Source organism: Octopus bimaculoides, chromosome 22, assembly GCF_046866305.1.
Source record: "Octopus bimaculoides isolate indiv1 chromosome 22, ASM4686630v1, whole genome shotgun sequence".
Lineage (NCBI taxonomy): Eukaryota > Metazoa > Mollusca > Cephalopoda > Octopoda > Octopodidae > Octopus > Octopus bimaculoides.
In genome coordinates this window covers 20,100,204-20,120,203 of record NC_142949.1, presented here as the reverse complement: position 1 = coordinate 20,120,203, position 20,000 = coordinate 20,100,204, and the positions used below count along the sequence as shown (strand labels likewise).

Here is a 20,000-nt window from a genome sequence, read left to right as displayed (position 1 = left end):
TGATAATACTAAATGTATTATCAATTTTGTGATGTAATCTTTGGACTAAAAAACTGTTGGCGGCTAAAGAGTGCTTTAAACCATCTTTTATATCAATAATATAACTATGGTGATGCAATAACAGATTGTTTATAAAGCTTGAAACACGTGTACCGCGATATCCTTTGTGTTCTATTTTCAATTTATGCTTGATATATATATATATATATATATATATATATATATATACGTATATTTAAATTAAATAAGTAATATTACCATTATTAATAATAAGGTGGCTAGCAAGTTTACAACTCTACAGGTAAAATATAAACTAAACTCAGGTTCAATAGGGTATTTCAATACCCTTTGCTATACATAACAAATTTCTTCCTTGTTCAAGGTGCTACGGAGTGAGATGGAACACAGAACCTTGTGGCTATGAAGCAAACTTTGTACCCCACGGTTATATTATGTATGCACGCATGTCTATATGCATATATTTGTGCTTATGTGTGTGTGCGTGCTTGTGTGTGTGTGTGTGTGTGTTTGTGTATGTATTTACATACATGTATATATATGTACATGTATGAGTATAGTAGCTTCATATTCATGTAACCCGTTAATGGTCCTCCCGAAAGCAGCCATTGTAAAACTGTTAACATTTTAAATTCACTTAAAAACTGAACGATAATATTACATTTTAGTAAGTAATCACTTGTGTTTTATTAAGTTGAAAGTTAATTATTTCATTAAATCTCGTGCAAAATATTGATTGTTTTGAAAATTAAATTTCAAATGCATAATGTATTCTAAATTTAGGAAACATATTTTGAATGTTTGAACATGAGGTAGGAAATGTAATGTTTACAAGTTCTAAAACCACAATTAAGTTATTGCCTTCTACAGCGACAACTTTTTTAAAAAGAAACACATCTTCCTGGTAAACCTGTTATTTGTATAGGAAAAAAGTTTTATATTGCTAAGCAATTGGTTTGTATAATCTAATTTTTCAAAAACAAAAAATGTTACAAAAAGGAACAGAAAAATATATCTGTGTTTCGATGTAAAAAGCAGCCTCGAAAAATTTATTCTCCTCTTTGATAAGTTGAGATTAAGCACAATTGTAATTACTTTGCAAAAAAATAAAACGACAAAAATATATTAATACCAAATGGTTTTCTTTCCATTATTATCAAGTCCACACGTTGTCCTTAAGATGACTTCATGTAACATAAAGTAACAGCTTTCCCTTTTTCTGCTGGAGCAAATTCATATTTATATACGCATACATGCACATATACATTTACATTGAATTTAAGCATTTCACATTTCATACATGTGCACATACAAACACACACACTTTAGAAAATTCATTCTATGGCTAGATGTCCACAATTATAATTTCTTCAAATGCAATACGTTGAGTTATGTTTCGCAAGCAAGTGCTAAGTCTTTGGGCGGAAGTTCCATAATTTCCTGTGTATACTATTCTCTGTTAGATTATTATTATCTATAATTGATGAAAGTCGTAACTATACTGAGAAGCAATTATTGTCTCCAATTCATTTCAACATGGTTATTCCGTAAGAGTCGACGTTACAATCATTTTGTAACCCCTTGGGGATGCCATCTCTAGCTGGGTACCTATACAATCTGAACCCGATATATATTGCATGCAGGGGAGCGAACCCTATCATCTTCTAGCTACATGATTATTATTATATTATCAGTAATCCTTTCTACTATAGACACAAGGCCTGATATTTGGGAATAAAGTTGGCTGGTCAAATACATCAGACCCTATGTGCAGATGGTACCTCTTTTGCTCGACATCGAGAAGACGAAAGGCAATGTCGGCATCAGCGGAATTTGAACTCAGGACGCAAAGATAGACGAAACACTGCTTAGCATTTTGTCCTGCAAACGATTCTGCCAGCTGTTTGCCACCATAAATATAGTAATAGAAATATTCTACCTTTTCTTCAAAAATGATTTGAGGAAGACAGAAACGTTTTAAATTTTCATAATTTATTTGTCTTTGCTTTAAATATGTTTGCTCTCTCTTTGTAGGATATTCAAGGCTCCTTTAATCCTTTGAACAATGTTGAGAGACATAAATCTGATAGTAAGTGATTATTATCATTATTATTATTATTATTATTATTATTATTATTATTATTATTATTATTATTATTATTATTATTATTAGTTTTACTTCTTTCAATTTTGTTTCCATTTCTTGCCGTATGCCTTCCCCAACACCTTGGGCGATAAATTCACTGTATACATCAATAGCCCATTAAGATACACAGACCAGATCGTTCATTTACAAATCCAGTTATAGAAAAGATAAAATATAAAAAAGAAAAATGAACAAGGAAAAAGAAAGACAGGAAAAAGACAGAAAAGGAAGGAGGAAAACATTTATATGGGTTGTAATCGTTCTCACAACGACTTTGCTCTTCTCAATACGTGTGACTTGAAAGTTAAATAATTATTTTCTCTTCTTCATGGTTGGTAAGCTTGGGATCAACCTCAAATAATTTCCAGTTCCTTTTTTTATAATTCCAAGTGCTTCTACAATCATTGATATTGCAACCGCTTTAGATGCCACATTTTTTCGAATTCCATGAATAAATCTTTATATTTTCTGAGCTTGTCAAATTATTTTGCCGAGATTTTATTACCACAAGAGATGCTCATGTTGATCAATAAACAAATTTTATTCTTTCACAACAAAACCCGGTTTATTAGCTTTCATGGATCTGTCTGTATGCACTAGAAAGTCCCGATGAATCATTACATTTTCTCCCTCGGGTGGTGATAAAATGACTTGTCAACAGTTATCATTATATAATGCCGAAATAGTAAGCAGTGTAGACATTGGCCAATTCTGTCATGTCTTGATTTATACTTCACTGGTGATAAAACTCACATCCAGAGACTAGGTGATCCATTGTCTCAACCTCATCGTTACAAAATCGATATTTTTGATCTAATCTATTTTCCTCACATTAGTTTGGTAGTTCCGTGTCAATATACTTTCATTTTGAGTAGCGAAGATGAAGCCTCTATTCTCTACCTTTATTTCTGTGCTTCGTAGCCACTGGTGGGTGTGCAATCGATTAGACCCTCCCACCAAAGTGGAGACCTTGTACCTCTAATAGAAATGATTATTACTATTATTATCATTTTCTCTTTATCACAGATTTTGTTGGAGCTCCAAGTGTATTGCATGCGTAGCGGGCTTACTACCTGCAGCCTACGGTACCATGCTATTCGTTCTTTTCAGCTATCTAATATTTTGCTGATTTTTCGGGTTATACCAAGGAGGCAAACCTTTTGTAACAGTTCTACTGGACATTCTATACCAATTTTCTTTATATTCCCCTTGATGCCTTCTAATACTGTTACCAAGGACCCAACAATAATTGGCACTATTTTCGTACTTAAGAGGGTTGTATTGACTTATATTTTAGCCTTCGTTCAGCATCAACTATATAGCATATGTGGTGTATCTTGTCCATCACCACTATGTCCGGACTGTTATCCTTTAGCGCCAGATCTGTTTGGGTTAAGGAATCCCACAGGATTTTTTGCATGTCTCCGCCACTCTATACAATATGTTATCATACTACGTCTTGCGACTCTCTAGTTCCCACTTTTCGCACAGTTTCCAATGAAGCACATTCGCTTCTTGGTCGTGTCGCCACAACTTGTAATAGTTTGGGAGAAATCTGGGGCATTCATTCGTGATATGGGCAAAGGTTTAATCCACTCTATTACAGATACGGTAGGGTGGAGATACTTGCTCATTCCGCAGATTGACTCTCCAGTTCATGACCAGAGCTTGGACCAGCGACCATTATTATTATTATTATTATTATTATTATTATTATTATTATTATTATTATTATTATTATTATTACGAAAGGCTCTCCGATAGTTATTAATTATTGGTCATTCTTTACTTGTAAGCAGGCAACAACAAATCGCTAAAGGTTTCAAGTAGTTCCTTCTTCTCCCGTGACTCAAAGAGACAATACTCTCCTTAGAATGCGAGCTGTACCCAACAATGCAGGTCCAATATTCTTGATATGTATTTCAAAGCCTTTGGAAACTGCTCCTAATGCTTCAATTACAACCAGTGACACCATTACTTTCCTCATGCCCCCTACCTTTCCTATCTCGAGCCGCAGTGGCTGGTATTTCTCAATCTTTTCTGTTTCCTTACATTTTATATTCACGAGTTTTAGTCTCTTATGGCATTAAGGCACAACATAATTCAACATCAGTGTTTCATTTTTAAAAGAATTACTTCTATTGCGTCTTTTTACAAAAGATAGATGACCTGTCTTTTGTTGTTGTGAACTTGCTTCCCTTCTTTGTTTGTTTGTTTGTTTGTTTCTTTCTTTCTTTGTCCCTCTCCCTTACCCCCTCTCTCTTTCTCCCTCTCTCTCTTTCTCCTCTCTCTCTCTTTCTCCCTCTCTCTCTCTCTCTTTCTCCTCTCTCTCTCTCTTTCTCCTCTCTCTCTCTCTTTCTCCTCTCTCTCTCTCTTTCTCCTCTCTCTCTCCCTTTCTCTCTCCCCCTCTCTCTCTCTTTCTCCTCCTCTCTCTCTTTCTCCCTACATCTCTCTTTCTCCCCCCCTCTCTCTTTCTCTCTCTTTCTTTCTGCGTACCTGTGTGTCGGTGGTTGAAAATTCATGTTTATACTTTCATTTAAACTTATAAAGCAACGCGTATGACGAGAGTGATGCTGTATAGTAGTGAGTGATGCTGTATAGTAGTGAGTGATGTTGTATAGTAGTGAGTGATGCTGTATAGTAGTGAGTGATGGATATTAGTGATGCTGAACTCCATCAAGTTGGACCTGATCAGTTGTGCAGGCAGTGTTACCGTGTATTAAAAAAGGTCAGTGTCCAAAAGGAAGCCAACAGAGCGCTGAGGAACCCAAAACATCAGTATATATATTTGTTTGTAATTGTGTCCGTTTGTGTATCGTTGGTGAGGCGATGGCTGTACTGTTAGTAGCACATATATGATATAAAACAGGTCATTAAATGCACTAGTTGTGAATATGATGGAGGTTGTTATTGGGAGACATCTGCGACACACAAATACTAAGGTTGACAAGAGTAGATTTTACGAATGAGATAGAACATTATAAATAATTGGGATAAGTGACAATATGTCATACAGTTTATCTTTGCGTCATTAGTCCACCTTTCCTTCCTCTTCTACACACATACCTACACATAGTGACCGCCCCCCCACACTCACAGCTTTCAATCTCCGGTGTTACCTTTTATTTTCTTCTTTTCTCTGCACTCTTAACACTCATCTTTCTTTCCTTTTTTTCCTTCCTTCCTTCCTTCCTTCCTTCCTTCCTTCCTTCCTTCCTTCCTTCTTTCCTTCTTTCTTTCTTTCTTTCGATATTTCATGCATATTTCCTTTCATTTAAAATTCAATCTCTATATACATCATTCCTTCTCCATCTTCACTTTATGTCTCCCATCCAACTCTTCATTCTCTTACAGTTCGTTGTGAACACCTCACATCCGTCTCAGCTCAACTATACTCATCGCTAAGTTCTGTAGAGATACAATATGTTAATAATAAAAGTTAGCCACGATAGACGTAGTTAACAACACCACCGAGTGACCACGTATACCCACCCTGTTCCTACATAACGACTGATGAATCTCCAAGGAATAGTATTTTTTTTAATTGCTCACAGAAATTAAATCATCTTTTTATTGTTTCTGGTGAGTAAACCTACCACCTCCACCTTCATCCCAAAATGCAGCTTAGTTTTTACCTACAACGGATGTCTGTGGTATGAAACACGTGTCTGCACGTGTACGAAACTCTGACCGTGAGAGATCTGGCTCCTACCAACAATTGTTTACTCGAAATAATATAGTGTCATTTCCTCTGTTCTTTTGTATGTGCGTATGAATGCATACAAGCATACACGCACACACATGCACGCACATGCACACACACACACACACACAAGCGCGCGCACACACACACACACACACACACGTACATTTAGATGCAATAATCCTTCGCCATATCGCGGTTCACCTATCGCGCACTCTGTACATCCCGAATTTTTCTGGTTAATATATGTAAATCTATATCACAGACTCCTCAGACTACCGCAGGTTTCTGTGATCAATAGGTATTTATATTTTTTTAGATTTTAATTATTTCTGTGGGAGGTTTTGGGACGCAACACCCGCGATAGTCAAGGGATTTCAGTATATAATTTTCACACACACTGCCAAAGTTCGTCGCCAATTTTCCCTTATAATTCTTGATATTAAATAGTTGTGAGATACATCTTACGGATATGATGCAGTTTTTTTTATACGTCTCAAATCTATTTGTTCAGTGAGTTGTGAAATGTTCACGTCCGAAGATACACGAATATGCTAAACAGTGTTTTAGGATCTGTGAGCTTTTAATACAACAACTGAGCCAATGTGCCATTTTGACTTTAAATAAATGGAAAATATGCAAAATACAACATAAAACGAAACACCGAAAGTGACATCTTGTAAAAGCAAAGGAAATTTATCTTTTGATGTTTGGCGTTATTTTGCTTGAGTCTGATTTTAATAGACATTCTATTAAAAAAATAATGAAATTAGCTTGACAAAATCGTATTGTATAACAAATAAAAGAAAACAAGATGATTAAAAGCAGGAAAAAAACAACTTGTTATTTTCTTAGTGTGAAAAGTTGATGAAGTAAAATGTCGCGTTTAGTTGACATTTTAACTTGCAAATCTCTTTCTAACGACATTAGTAACAACGATTGCGATGAGGATAACATCAATCCAATGTTTCTTTCCCTACAGAGAAATACTTTTTTACCTGATTGCCAAGGGATAAATTTGAACTTGTTTTACTAATTACTCAAACTTCTATGAAGATTGTCAACGTGGTCGTGATTTAACACTGTCATAGATTTCTTAGTATCGAATAAAGATTTAACCCTTACGTTTCTTTTCCTCCTTTGTTTCTCCAAACATACCTGCATAAAGATTTTGTATGTTTTACTGTGAACAGAATTAGATTAGAAGCATTCACAATAAATTCAGAAGTCTAGTGGAACCTACATTGTAAAGAATCAATTCATTTAAAAGGTAAACTGAAAGGTGAGTGTACCAGGAGAAGAAATAGTTGCATGAATGGTTGATTAGCTCTATTCACTTCTGCAGAAAGTCTCCTTTAGCGGTGTGACGTGTAGTATTTCAGTGAATCAACGAAAATAGAAATGAAAAAAACTTGTTAAATATACATCATTTTGCTTCTTTACACTAGGTTTACTGCAAAATTTTGGCCAGAAATATTCCTTCTCTTTTTTTTTAATTGAAAAAAAAAAAAATTATTTCACAATTAAGGTTAATTAAACCAACAATATTGATTAAATTTCTTCTTTCAGCATTTGATTGTCGCTCGTTCGTTGTCACTTTATTTATTTACCTGTTTTGTTGATATTTTCGCGAAAAATACTGCACATTATTCGTTTACACAATGCACTAATAATATATTGTTGTCAAGCTGGTGGATGTGCTAGAGACGGTCACATCGTCTGCTAGAAATAGCAATCAATATGCTACCAAATTACATATAGCTGTTCTAAAACAGACAAGACAATCAGCAAATATTGCTAGCTCTATAAACAGAGATGATGGTCATAGATAGGATGACTTTGATAATAGGTCTGTTCGTTGAGTCAGATCTGAACCAAAGTTTAATATATGCTACTCTGTGTAGTTTACAGAAAAATTATTGACAAGTTTAGCAATTTTTGGAATATTTTTGATAGAATTGTCCTTCTCTATGTTACAATTTCTACATCTAAATCTAGTTCAGTTGGAGAATTGGCAGAGAACTTTGAGCTTAGTACACATTCTTCAGAGTGTTCTTTGTGAGTTTTTCTTCTTGAGTTCAAATCGCTCTGGAGTGAGTTTGCCTTTCATCATTTTGGAATCGAAGAATAAAATAGTTGCGGGGCCTACTTGAATGGGAAGATTTATTGGAAAACAAGATTGTTTTTGGGAAATTCTGATATCGAAAGCGCTTTGTGTCCTGAAGGCGATGTCTGCGACGATACAGGGGCCGGAATGTAGAGGTACTTGGTGGGTTTTTTTTAAGAACGTTTATGGTGTTGAGAGGGAAGACATGAATATATGGGTCTTCATCAGGTGATGAGTGAAGATGAACATGAATGAAAAACAACTGACCTCCCATGAAATGCCGATGCTGGGGCCAGAGAGACCAATATTTAACTGGAGATCCTTAATCCCACAATATCAACAGATGCTTCCCAATGTTTCAGTTGTTTTGATCACCTGTTCTCTTATGATGTATTATTTCCAGATGTCTCTATATTACCATAATATTTAGGAACTACGCATCCATAGTTCTAATAGTCGTTTCAAATTTTCGCCCATCGTCAGCAAAATCTGGGAAGGGTTGGATCGATTATAGCGACACACGTGTTTAAGTTTTATCAACCGCGAAGGATGAAAGCAAAGTCGACTTCGGCGAGATTTGAGCTAAAAAAATAGAGACGTACAAAAGGCTGCTAAGCAATTCGTCCGGCGTGCTACTGATTACCCAGCTCTAGCAATAACACATTTACTGGAATACGTCTGCCTGTACAGGTTATTTGAGATGTTTGAGACATTTGCTCATGGCCAGGATGTTATTCAGATGAATATTGGTCGATTGTGATTTATCTTAAAAGTAGAGGGCGTAGCATTTCTGAATACACACACACACACACACACACACACCACTCACTCACTCACATGCACACACACACACACACACACATACTTGGGCACACACACACACACACATATATGTATGCATATATGTATGTGAGAGTGTACATGTATCCATGTGTGTCTGTGTGTATGAGACCACGCGCGCATGTGTGTGTGTGTGTGTGTGTGTTCGTGCGTGTGTATGTGTGTGTGTGTGTATGTGCGTGTTCGTGTTTTTGTGTATGTGTGAGTGTGTTTGTTCAGAGTTGCAATTTAAATGGTCTTCCTGTTTTTAAAATCTCTTTTTCTTGCCGTCAGAATCTAACCCTAGGAATCATGTTTTCTTCGTTTCTCTTCACTGTTTGTGATTTTCTATATATGGAACATGATTTTAAATTTGTGTTTTTGCACACAACTGCTTCTAGATTTTTTTCAATTTCTTTCTCTCCTGCTGCTTTCGTTGCTTTTATCTTGTTTTGATTTTGATAGAGTTTTCCCGAACGACCAAACCTATTGTAAAAAAACTTGCCAGTCTTGACAAACTAATTTTCGTATCAGAGATTATGGTGCATTGTCTAATGTCTCTATCATTATTCAAAACAGCAGAGTTGAATTTTAGAGAAATATATAGATGCTACTTCCTGTTGGCAGAGAAGACCAAATACATGTCCTTCTGTTGTCTTTAAAATAAGTTGAAGTTTAGCCCAAAGTTCACCTCTAGTAGTGCACATTAATCACAAAAGCTGATCCAGTCATTCTTATCCTGTTGGGTCTTTACACAAGTAAAATCTTGACGAGATGCTTCATTCTCGTATTTGAAAATACTATTGCATTTAGCTGCTATTTCTAGTAGGAATGTATTATATCGAGAATCCTTCACAGGTCAACACTAGACTGCATCCACCAATTAAAATATTTGTCAATTGTCTACAATTGTCGTTTGTCGGTGTGTCTTTCTCTGATGTCAGCACTAACCCAACCAATCATATGCTGTATATACTCTCACACAATCAACTACAAATATAACAGATATATCTTCTTACAACATTCTTGTCAATTGTAATAACGTCATTAACCTGATCCGCATTGCCACAATGATCTCCTCATTTCAAACAAACCAGATTGTAGTATTTCATATTACCGGATCCATACTAAACATTTTACCTCATCCTTTCTTTCCATTTCAAACTATCACCGTTACGTTTTTCTCCGAAACATTAATCTGTAAAACCTCAACACAATAATTCCAAATACAAAATTGAGTTACAGATTGTTTAAGAGCTCCTATTTAAGTTACCAATCATTTCTCCTTCAACAAAGACTCGACAATGAAGTATTGTCGATATGATTGACAATAGTGAATGAGGAAAGGAGTTTAAGTGTAGACAGGGCAGGATGATATGGAAGAAGGACCAAGGCAAAAGAGATGAGGAGCAATGAGCGAGGGCATATTTCCGCCACTGTCCCTGGCTTATTCCTTCCTTTCACACCATCAGGTCAACGATATGCTCCTCCCCACTTTCTACGGAAGAATGAAATTGAGAACATTAGACCCTCATTTCAATTCATCTTATTGACATTGTATAAACTCACTTATTGAACCAAAATCTGAACATCAATCACGCCGTGGTGTGCCATGATGAGAGGGCAGCATACACCTTAAGATTACTGGTACTCCTTCATAATGAATGGTGATAAATATCTTGGATAAATGGTGGATACCCGTGCGGGTGTAATATAATGTAACCTACTCAGATATAACGTGCCTTTCTTGACGTGTAGTTTCTATGCAGAACTAGGCAGAACTAATGATAAGGAAGAAATTAAGAAGTTGACCTGATACAGAGCTTATATTCATTCTTTAATTATCGCTAGATTTGAAACCGTCATGCATCTTTTGGTATTCAAAAAACATAATCAATACCCTGCGTGATAGCGATTCTGCCAGTTTGCCGCCTTATAGTCAATACCTGAATATTGATTACAAATTTTGTCATAAGGCCAGTAATTTCGGAGAAGATGGCAAGTCGATTACATCGACACGAGTGTTCAATTGTTACTTAACTTGCCGACCCCGAAAGGGTGAAAGGCAAAGTCAACCTCGGCAGAATTTGAACTCAGCATGTGAAGACGAACGAAATGCTGCTAATCATTTTATACGACTAACGATGTCAATACCTAATATTAAAAGTAGCCCGAAGGTGGCGAGCAGGTAGAATCGTTCGCATGCCGGGCAAACTGCTGAGCGGTATTTAGTCTTCATTTATGTTCAAATCCCTCCATGGCCGACTTCACCTTTCATCCTTTCGAGGTCGGTAAAATAAGTACTGGGGTCGATGTATTCGACTTCCCCCACCCCCGAAAGTGTCAAAAATTGAAACCAGTTTTAAAAACAATAGGAACCTAACTGGTTTTTAAGGACTGTATAAAGGAGTAAACTCTTTGTTCATACGACAAATATTAAAAGACTTCACCAAGAGACTATGCTCTCTTTCAGTTTTGCTTCCTTCAGAGACCCGCACACATGCTAGCACACAGGCACGTACACACATACACACATACACACATCACCCTGGAAAAAATGTAGTTCTGTAACAGGTGACTTTTCCAATCAATGGAATCGAACTCTTGCCTAAAAGCCATTCACTGGATCAATTACTTAGTGTCCTGCCTGCAGCAAAGCTTCACAAATGACAACCCCGTCTCTTCATCGATTAGCCGTTTCCCTATCATCTTAACGATTAGTTTCTTATACCATTGCTCAGAGAAATTAAATCATATTTTTATTGTTTCCTACCACCGCCACCTTCACCCCAAACCCTTAAAGTAAAATACAAATAAATAAATTAATAACGTAAAATGAACAAACATTTGTGAGAAAAACTGTGCAGAACGAAACGAAGACAGATTTAACAGACAGTGTAGTAAGACATTATAATTTAATAGGAATAATGGAAAACTTTTTTTATATTACAATTTTAAAAATGAATAACAAAAAAGAAAGGAAGTGAAGCAGTGTTACTTGTCTTGACGAACAGAGAAAAATAAAACAAGACAAAAATTACATATAACACACACACATATATTATATATATATGTATATGCATATGTATATATATATATATATATATATATATATATATATATATATATATATATATATATATATATATATATATATATATACACAGAGAGATGTACGTATATATATATATATATATATATATATATATATATATATATATACGTACATACACAGAGCGAGAGAGATGTATATATATATATATGTATGTATGTATGTATGTATACACCTGTTTTTGTAAAGTCATTATTATCATCGTGTAACAAATTATAATGGCGTTTTTATATCCAATAGATTTCTTTCCTCTTCTCTGTCTCCACTTCTCACTTGTCGCACTCGCGATTATATATTTAAAAATATATTCAAATACATATTATACAATCACAGGCACGTGCACAAAGATGCACTGACGCATATGTATATATATATATATATATATATATATATATATATATATATATATATATATATATATATATATATATATATATATATATATATATATATATATATATATACATATATATATATATATGTTCATATGTACGCAATGCCCACAGATGTATTTACGAATAGATGCAGAGCCACTAGTTTATACAGAGTTTGTCTGATAGAAGGAGTGATGTTTCGAGGCTAAAACATTCTCACCAGATACACCGATGCAAAAACCCAGTCTACCTTATGTAATATTAAAAGACTACGAAGAGAATTTTGTTCAGAACCGATCTGATCGCTTCACGTGACCCTCCAACTCTGACGTATGTAGAATTAGCAAGGTCATTTTAGATAATGTCTTACCTCACTTTCATTTTAAGTTCGTATCAAGCCTCTGGTGTAACAACCCAAAGGTCATCGGTTGGTTTAGGTATTTAATCTCTAGAAGTCGATATCAATTCATCCAGGTCGTTATAGGTCAGTACTGTTCTAGTGTATCTCCTCACCCACTAAATTAGGACCTCATCTTCCCAGTTATACAATAACTTACTTTATTATTTCTAGACACTAGGTGACGGACTGGCGGATTAGTTGGCACGCCGGAGGAGATGCTTGGAGATATTTCGTCCGTCTTTAATTCTTGAGTTCAAATTCAGCCGAGCTCGACTTTACATTTCGTCCCTTCCGGGCCAATAAAATATGTACCATCTGAATAATGGGGTCGATATAATGGACCTACCCTACCATTCAAATTGCTAGATCTGTGCAAAAATATTGAAACGAATATTACTTCACCATTTATCATATATGATTTTTTAAAAATATATTCAAACTTCGTATCTTCTCTAATATATGTATTAGATTTCACCGACAAGAAACTGTCTAGAAAATCCAGGCGCGTCTAATACACACACACACACACACACACACACACACATACACACACACCTCTTCAAACCATCTTTGACATGCAGTCTCAACACCCATATTTTTCAATTGCACTTCAAGCCGGAGTTTTAGTGGTAAACCAGATTGACAGCTAATACTACACGTCTATGAAGTGATGTCAATTGACGAAAACTCCGTGTATTATGTATATTCAGAAGGCCCTGTGGCCAATCTTAACAAAAACTTATCTGGGCCTAATTCCCTTTGGCAGTTATGCTCATTTCACCCTTATTCTTTCTCCCTTTTCATACCCTCTCCCTTTTGCTACTCTTTTTTCATCCCATCTATTTTTGCCCTGTCCTACCCACATCTCTTTTTATCTCTATCTTAGCCTGTCTCATTTGAAGACAAATACATTTTGATTGAATTGTATCGAGACTTTATTTACCACTGACAAGAGATTTCCCAAAGCAGGCAGTTAAATTGCGAAATTTTCCTATGTTGCCACTCTCTTTGAAGATATCTATCAGAGAGGATAGTCCAGGTTCTTGTCATCTTTTCTCGAAATTTTGGATCCTCGAGGAAAACTTTTCTTTCATGATGTAATCATTGTAATCGAGGTATTCCTCAGTAAAGAATGCGTTTTAACCTACTACTACTACTGCTACTTTATACACACACGCACTCACACACACACACACACACACACACACACACACACACACACACACACACACACACACATACACAAACACACACACACACACACACACACACACACACACACACACACACACATATGTATAAGAGGTATGAATGTAAAAATACATTACGCAGGATATATCGTAAACAACTCAAAATTGTTTACGAATGTATCAGTAACCGGAACATGCAATCAAGACATTTTGTCATAAAAGAAGAACGTATAATAGTGAATGAATCGCAGTTATAATGGAGAGGTTTATAAGAACCCTTACACGTCTAGAAATAGCAGTCAAAACCGCTATAAAGTCACTATAATCACTCATATTATATCTCCTCAACAATAAAAACTATCGGCGAGCGACATGACATAAAAATTCGAAATTTAAATAAAATATAAGGTCAGTGCTCTATTACCGTTTCGAAACGTGACTGCAATAAAGGCAACAACGCAACGGAAAATGCAATGATTATTAATGCAGTTTATGGGGATCAGGCAATAAGCGGTGGCTCTGGAAAGTACTGCCTAGAAGACGTGCGTTGTCCAGGTATATCTGTAGACCTCGACGAGGACGTTCTGCAAATCCTGGTGGAACAAAATCCCATCGTAGCTGTTGAAGAACTAGCACAGAAGCTTGGATTTGGTCATTCAACCATTCATCGACACCTGCGTGCCATTGGAAGTGTCAGCAAATTGGGTCAATGGATTCCTCACGAACTTTTCAAGTCCAATCGCGCAGAGAGAGAGAGAGAGAGAGAGAGAGAGAGAGTGAGAGAGAGATAGAGAGAGAGTGAGAGTGTGTGTGACATCTTCTTTGCTATCACGTCTCACAAACAAACATTTTTGGGAACGAATAGTGACGAGAAATAGGTTCTCTATAAAAGTGTGAAGCGCTGAAGACAGTTGGTTGGGAAAGGAGAAACACCGGCACCCCAGACTTAAGAAGGTATTCACACATGTAAGGTGTTGTTATCTGTGTGGTGGGATATGAAAGGGTTAGTACACTTTGAACTTTTAAACCCAAACCAGACGATAACGAAGTAGATCAACTGAGCGCAAATTAAGTCATCGCTATAAGAAAAACGACCATCTTTAGTTTCAAGAGGAAAGGTGTTCTTCCATCAGGATAACGCTCTGCCACATACAGCAAGGATGACATTCTAACGGCTGCAGCAGATTGAATGGGAAACGATGCCCCACCCATCATATTCGCCGGACATTGCTGCATCTGATTATCATTTATTACGCAGTCTTCAATATCATTTGGACAGAAAAAATATGAATTCTGTACTCGAAATCAGAATAGTACTGTATGAAGTGGGGCCTCGCAATCTACCAGCGCATTGTAGAAAATAAATGAGAAACGTTAGCACGCCGGGCGAAATGCTTGACAGTATTTCGTCTGCCGCTAGTTCTGAGTTCAAATTCCGCAGAGGTCGACTTTGCCTTTCATCCTTTCGGGGTCGATTAAATAAGTACGCACTGGGGTCGATATAATCGACTTAATCCGTTTGTCTGTCCAAGTTTGTCCCCTCTATGTTTAGCCCCTTGTGGGCAGTAAAAAAAATAAGAAAATAAAGGAGAGTATATTTTAGATTAAAAAGAATTGTTTGTCTTAATTTTGAAAAATAAAAGAAGTATAAAAAAAAACACCGAATTATTTATGGGATGGCCCAATATATTATGGCTAGGAGATAACAGTACACTCAAAATAGCTGTCCTCTTCTTCCATGTTGATCTTAACACGTCTCAACAATCTGGCCAAGCACCTCCTCGATGTTGGCCATCAGCTCATGTTTGGTACTGCTGACAGTGATTGCTGTCTTTCATAATCGCGCTCCACATATAATAATCCATAGGAATGTAATCGGAGAAAACAGGAGGCTAGAAACAGGAGCTATGAAGTTGGGAAAATACACCAACAGCAACATCGGACTCTATCAATAGGTATGACAAGGATCTAAATTTGAAGTTACACATAAGGCGTTCCAGTAAAAACCGTCTCTAGCCAGCATTTGACCATAATCCCCAGCAGCTTCACATGAACGTTTGAATTGAACCTGAGGCCTTATAGAAAGATGCTGGACGTTATGAATTTCCCTCAAGGCACACGCAAAAACAATCGCTTTTGAGGGAAATTTGCATTTGATAAGAGTTGGGACATAACATAGAATTGTTGGCAAGAAACGTGAGGATATGGGTGTTGTGCAACTGATCATAGCAGAAGTTCTTTTCAAATGAGAAGAACATGCTCATCCCCAACTCAACAGGTGCCTCAGCTTGTTATGGAGTTTCAAGAAGTTCTGCTTGAACTTAATTGTCAGAATGTCCTTTACGCCTCTTGTACGAGTTGTAGCGGAGGTCATGATTTAATTCCAGCTTCCTTGACGCAACTCCAACCCACATCTCACTCACCAAAGCCAGGTTCTCTTGTTCGGAGTTTCCACCCCCTTGTCTTTTACGGTCGCGGTGAAAACGCCTGCTGTGTCTCTTTCTGCTGGCCACGGCTTTGTTGTTAGTAGTGCAGCTGCTCTGCAGTTATTAAGAGCATTAAGCAACAGTCATTATAACAACACTGCAACACTTGGTGCGAATCATCATGACACAGGTAGGTCCTTTCCGATATTTACATGGCTTCCAATCCTACATGTCACACAAGGTTTTCTCAACTCCAAATGTAATCACCATGCTCTCCAGCGATGTTCACTCTTTGCCAAGACAGCTAGCTGTTCCTGAAAAATGAAAAGGATCGTTATAATTTAGCCCGAGTACCCAGTGGACATGATCAAAAGATGCAAATCGATACACGTCATCGTCGCAACGACGGAGGATCCGGTTAATATTTTTGTATATCACTTGTACTAATAAATAAATGTGTGTGTGTGCGCGTGGGTATGTTGACGAGATGTGTACAACCGCTTGTTTTATCTATGTTTGTCTTTGAGCGGCACTAATGAGTCAATATATACACTCTCGTATTTCTCTGCCAGTTTATTCATCATCATCGTCATTATCGTCATCACCATCGTCATCACCATCACCGTCATCATCGTTGTCATCGTCGTCGTCGTCGTCATCATTGCCATTTCCTATGTCACCATCATTTATTGGGGTTAACAGACTTCAAATATGCCATATTTGGAGACGTATTAAAAACAACTGTTTTCTTTCTTCTTTCTTTTGTCTTTGTCTTCCATGTGTGTGTATGTGTGTGTGTTTGCCTGTATGTATATGTGTGTGTGTGTGTGTGTGTGTGTGTGTGTGTCTGTATGTGTATGTGTGTGTGTGTGTGTGTGTGTGTGTGTGTGTGTTTGCCATTTTTCTTTCTTCCGCTCATTAAAACTAAAAACCAAGATAGTCTAGAAAATTTAATGAAGCAGATAATAAATCTGTTTGCGATGTTTTCCCCCCTTAATTATGCGCCATTGTCATCTTTACAAACTGCTTTTTGCTTTTCATTTCCTTTATCTTCCGCATCAGTTTTGTTTTCTTTCGCTTTTTAGTTTTTTCCCATTTGATTTTCAACATTCAGACTTCAACTTCACTCATAACGACGACAATGGTAAAGATCATTATCTTATCCCCCCCTCCCACCACCACCACCACCACCACCACCACCACCATCCTCTTCCTCCTTCTCCTTATCATCACTAGCACCATTTCCAACACGAATAGTATGATAATGATGATGATGTTAACGGTGATGATAATCATCATAATCGTCGTCGTCTTTGCCACCATCATCATCGTCTTCACCATCATCATTATCGTCATCATCATCTTCATCAACATCATCATGCCCACCACCTACGTGACTTCTCTCCATAACCTTTTCATTTTTCGTTTTCTTTTTCTTGTTCTCCATTTTCTCATAGTATTCTTCTTCTTCTTCTTCTTCTTCTTCTTCTTCTTCTTCTTCTTCTTCTTCTTCTTCTTCTTCTTCTTCTTCTTCTTCTTCTTCTTCTTCTTCTTCTTCTTCTGCTACGACTTATTCCTTTTCTTAAATTCATTGTTCACAATTTAATAATTGATATCATTTGTCCCTTTCTTAAAATAAGATGTGGGCCCTCCTTGGAGAAAGTAGATAAATATTCTGATGCTCAACTAATATATTATTGCTTCAACGAAAATATTCTTTGGACCGAAAATGTTCAACAGACAAGGAAGCCAAAGCTTTCTGAAAAGATCGGAAAACAATATTTTCTGGATTCTTTCGAGGAATCTCCTCTTTGGTAATTCACTAATTTACTAGTGTACTAATGGCTATACTATATAGTTCTCTATTATAGGCGCAAGCATTGTTGTGTAGTAAGAAGCCAGAATTTCCAGCCACATGATTTCTGGTTCAGTCCCACTGTGTGGCATCTGGGGCAGGTGTTTCTACTATAACCTTGAACCAGCCAAACCATTGTGAATGGATTTGGTCGTCAAAAACTGAAAGGTTCCCATCCTATGTGTGTGCGCATGTATGTATGTATGTATGTGTGTGTGTGTGTGTGTGTGTGCAACTTCGTGTCTATGTTTGTTGACCTCCACTGCTTGGTGTGTTTACATCCCCGTAACTTAGCATTTCGGCAAATGTGTCCCCTTGAATAAGTACCAGGCATTCAAAAAATTAAGTACTGGACTGATCCAATCGACAACATTTCTTTAAGGCCTTGCCCCAGCATGGCCGTAGTCTAATAACTAAATAAATAATTACTAACAGATTGCTAGACAAATTCATTAATTGCATATTGTTTTAATTCAAAAACTGAATATAATATCTTAGCCTTACGCTCGATTCCACACAATAATATAATCATTTCCTTTTGCTCTAGCAATACTTAACGCAATGTTCTCATTTTTGTCATGGAGAATTACGTCAATGAATATAGTTTTAAATGGAGATAAGTCTGATGCAAAAAAAAAAAAAACGCTATTCTCTTGATTTTACACTGTCAATTTCGAAGTGAGTTGGAGGTTTATATCAAGAGCACAGATAAGTTTTATCGAATCATTTCAATGTTAATGACTAAGCTTTTGCAGCTTTACTCCATTATTTTACGTTCGTCACCATTTATGAAGGAAATATAGAAATACTCGACTGTATTTTTCCAAAATACACAACGTCGATTATATCCTTATCCTCCTTTACAGGTGTGTGGGATATTATATTTAGTAGCTTTGGTAACATTGGCCTCCAAACGTTTTAATCGCTGCTGTCACATCATTCAGGATTTCTCCATCTTGGCTACGGATAGAACGGACGCAGCTGCATTATTAAATGATTTGCTTAGTTGTCATGGAATTACACCAGACACATAGACAACTTCTTCCCCACATATTAAGAACATTAAATTCGTAGAGACGAAATGAATATACTACGAAATGTAACATATGCATAAACATACTTACATGTGCATTGGTATGTGTGTGTGTGTGTGTGTGTGTGTGTGTGTGTGTGTGTGTGTGTATAGATGTGTGTGTGTGTGTATAGATGTGTGTGTGTGAGAGAGGGAGGGAGAGAGAGAGAGAGAGAGAGAGAGAGAGAGAGAGAGAGAGAGAGAGAGAGAGAGATAAAGACAGAGAAATAGAGAGTTTCTAATTAGAAATCCGATGTATATAACAATTAGAAAAATATATAAGGATTTAACGATTTCAGTTTCCTCTCTAATATTATGATTCAGAAAATATTAAGAGCATTCCTGCTTATACGAATCCGTATCCTATTCGTAACAACCGGACTGGTTACCCTAATCCATCGTTAATGTAAAGCTACCGCCCGACTATTACGCATCTTTAGCGAAGTCGAGTCTGATACAAAAATTAAGGGTAGGTCTTTGGATTGAGTGTAAATTCAGTCACAATATTTTGTTGAATCAACAAAACTTTACGAGTATTGTTCCTCCTCTACTAAATAAGCTTTTCAAAAATAACATCAAATTAACATCAAAATCCCTCAGCTCATTGATATTTCTATTACTTTAATTTTTTTCTATTTTATTATTAAAGAGTCCGTAACATTTGATTACATCATACGAGTGGTGCCATCAGTCTACGAAAACATCAATGGCGCAGTGCACTATCCATTCCAGTATACTTATACAACGCGAGTAAGTTTCTATCTTTTTTTTTTCTGGT

At 36.5% G+C, this 20,000-nt stretch overlaps 1 protein-coding gene across 1 annotated transcript in view; it reads left to right on the top strand.

Annotated features, from left to right (window-relative positions):
* LOC106883867 (endoplasmic reticulum-Golgi intermediate compartment protein 1) overlaps positions 1 to 20,000 on the top strand; it is a 183,671-nt gene that overhangs the window by 156,894 nt on the left and 6,777 nt on the right. The window contains exons 6-7 of the mRNA XM_089339576.1: positions 2,053 to 2,107; positions 19,872 to 19,972. Coding sequence (XP_089195702.1) covers positions 2,053 to 2,107; positions 19,872 to 19,972 — 156 coding nt within the window. The remainder of the gene's footprint in view (positions 1 to 2,052; positions 2,108 to 19,871; positions 19,973 to 20,000) is intronic.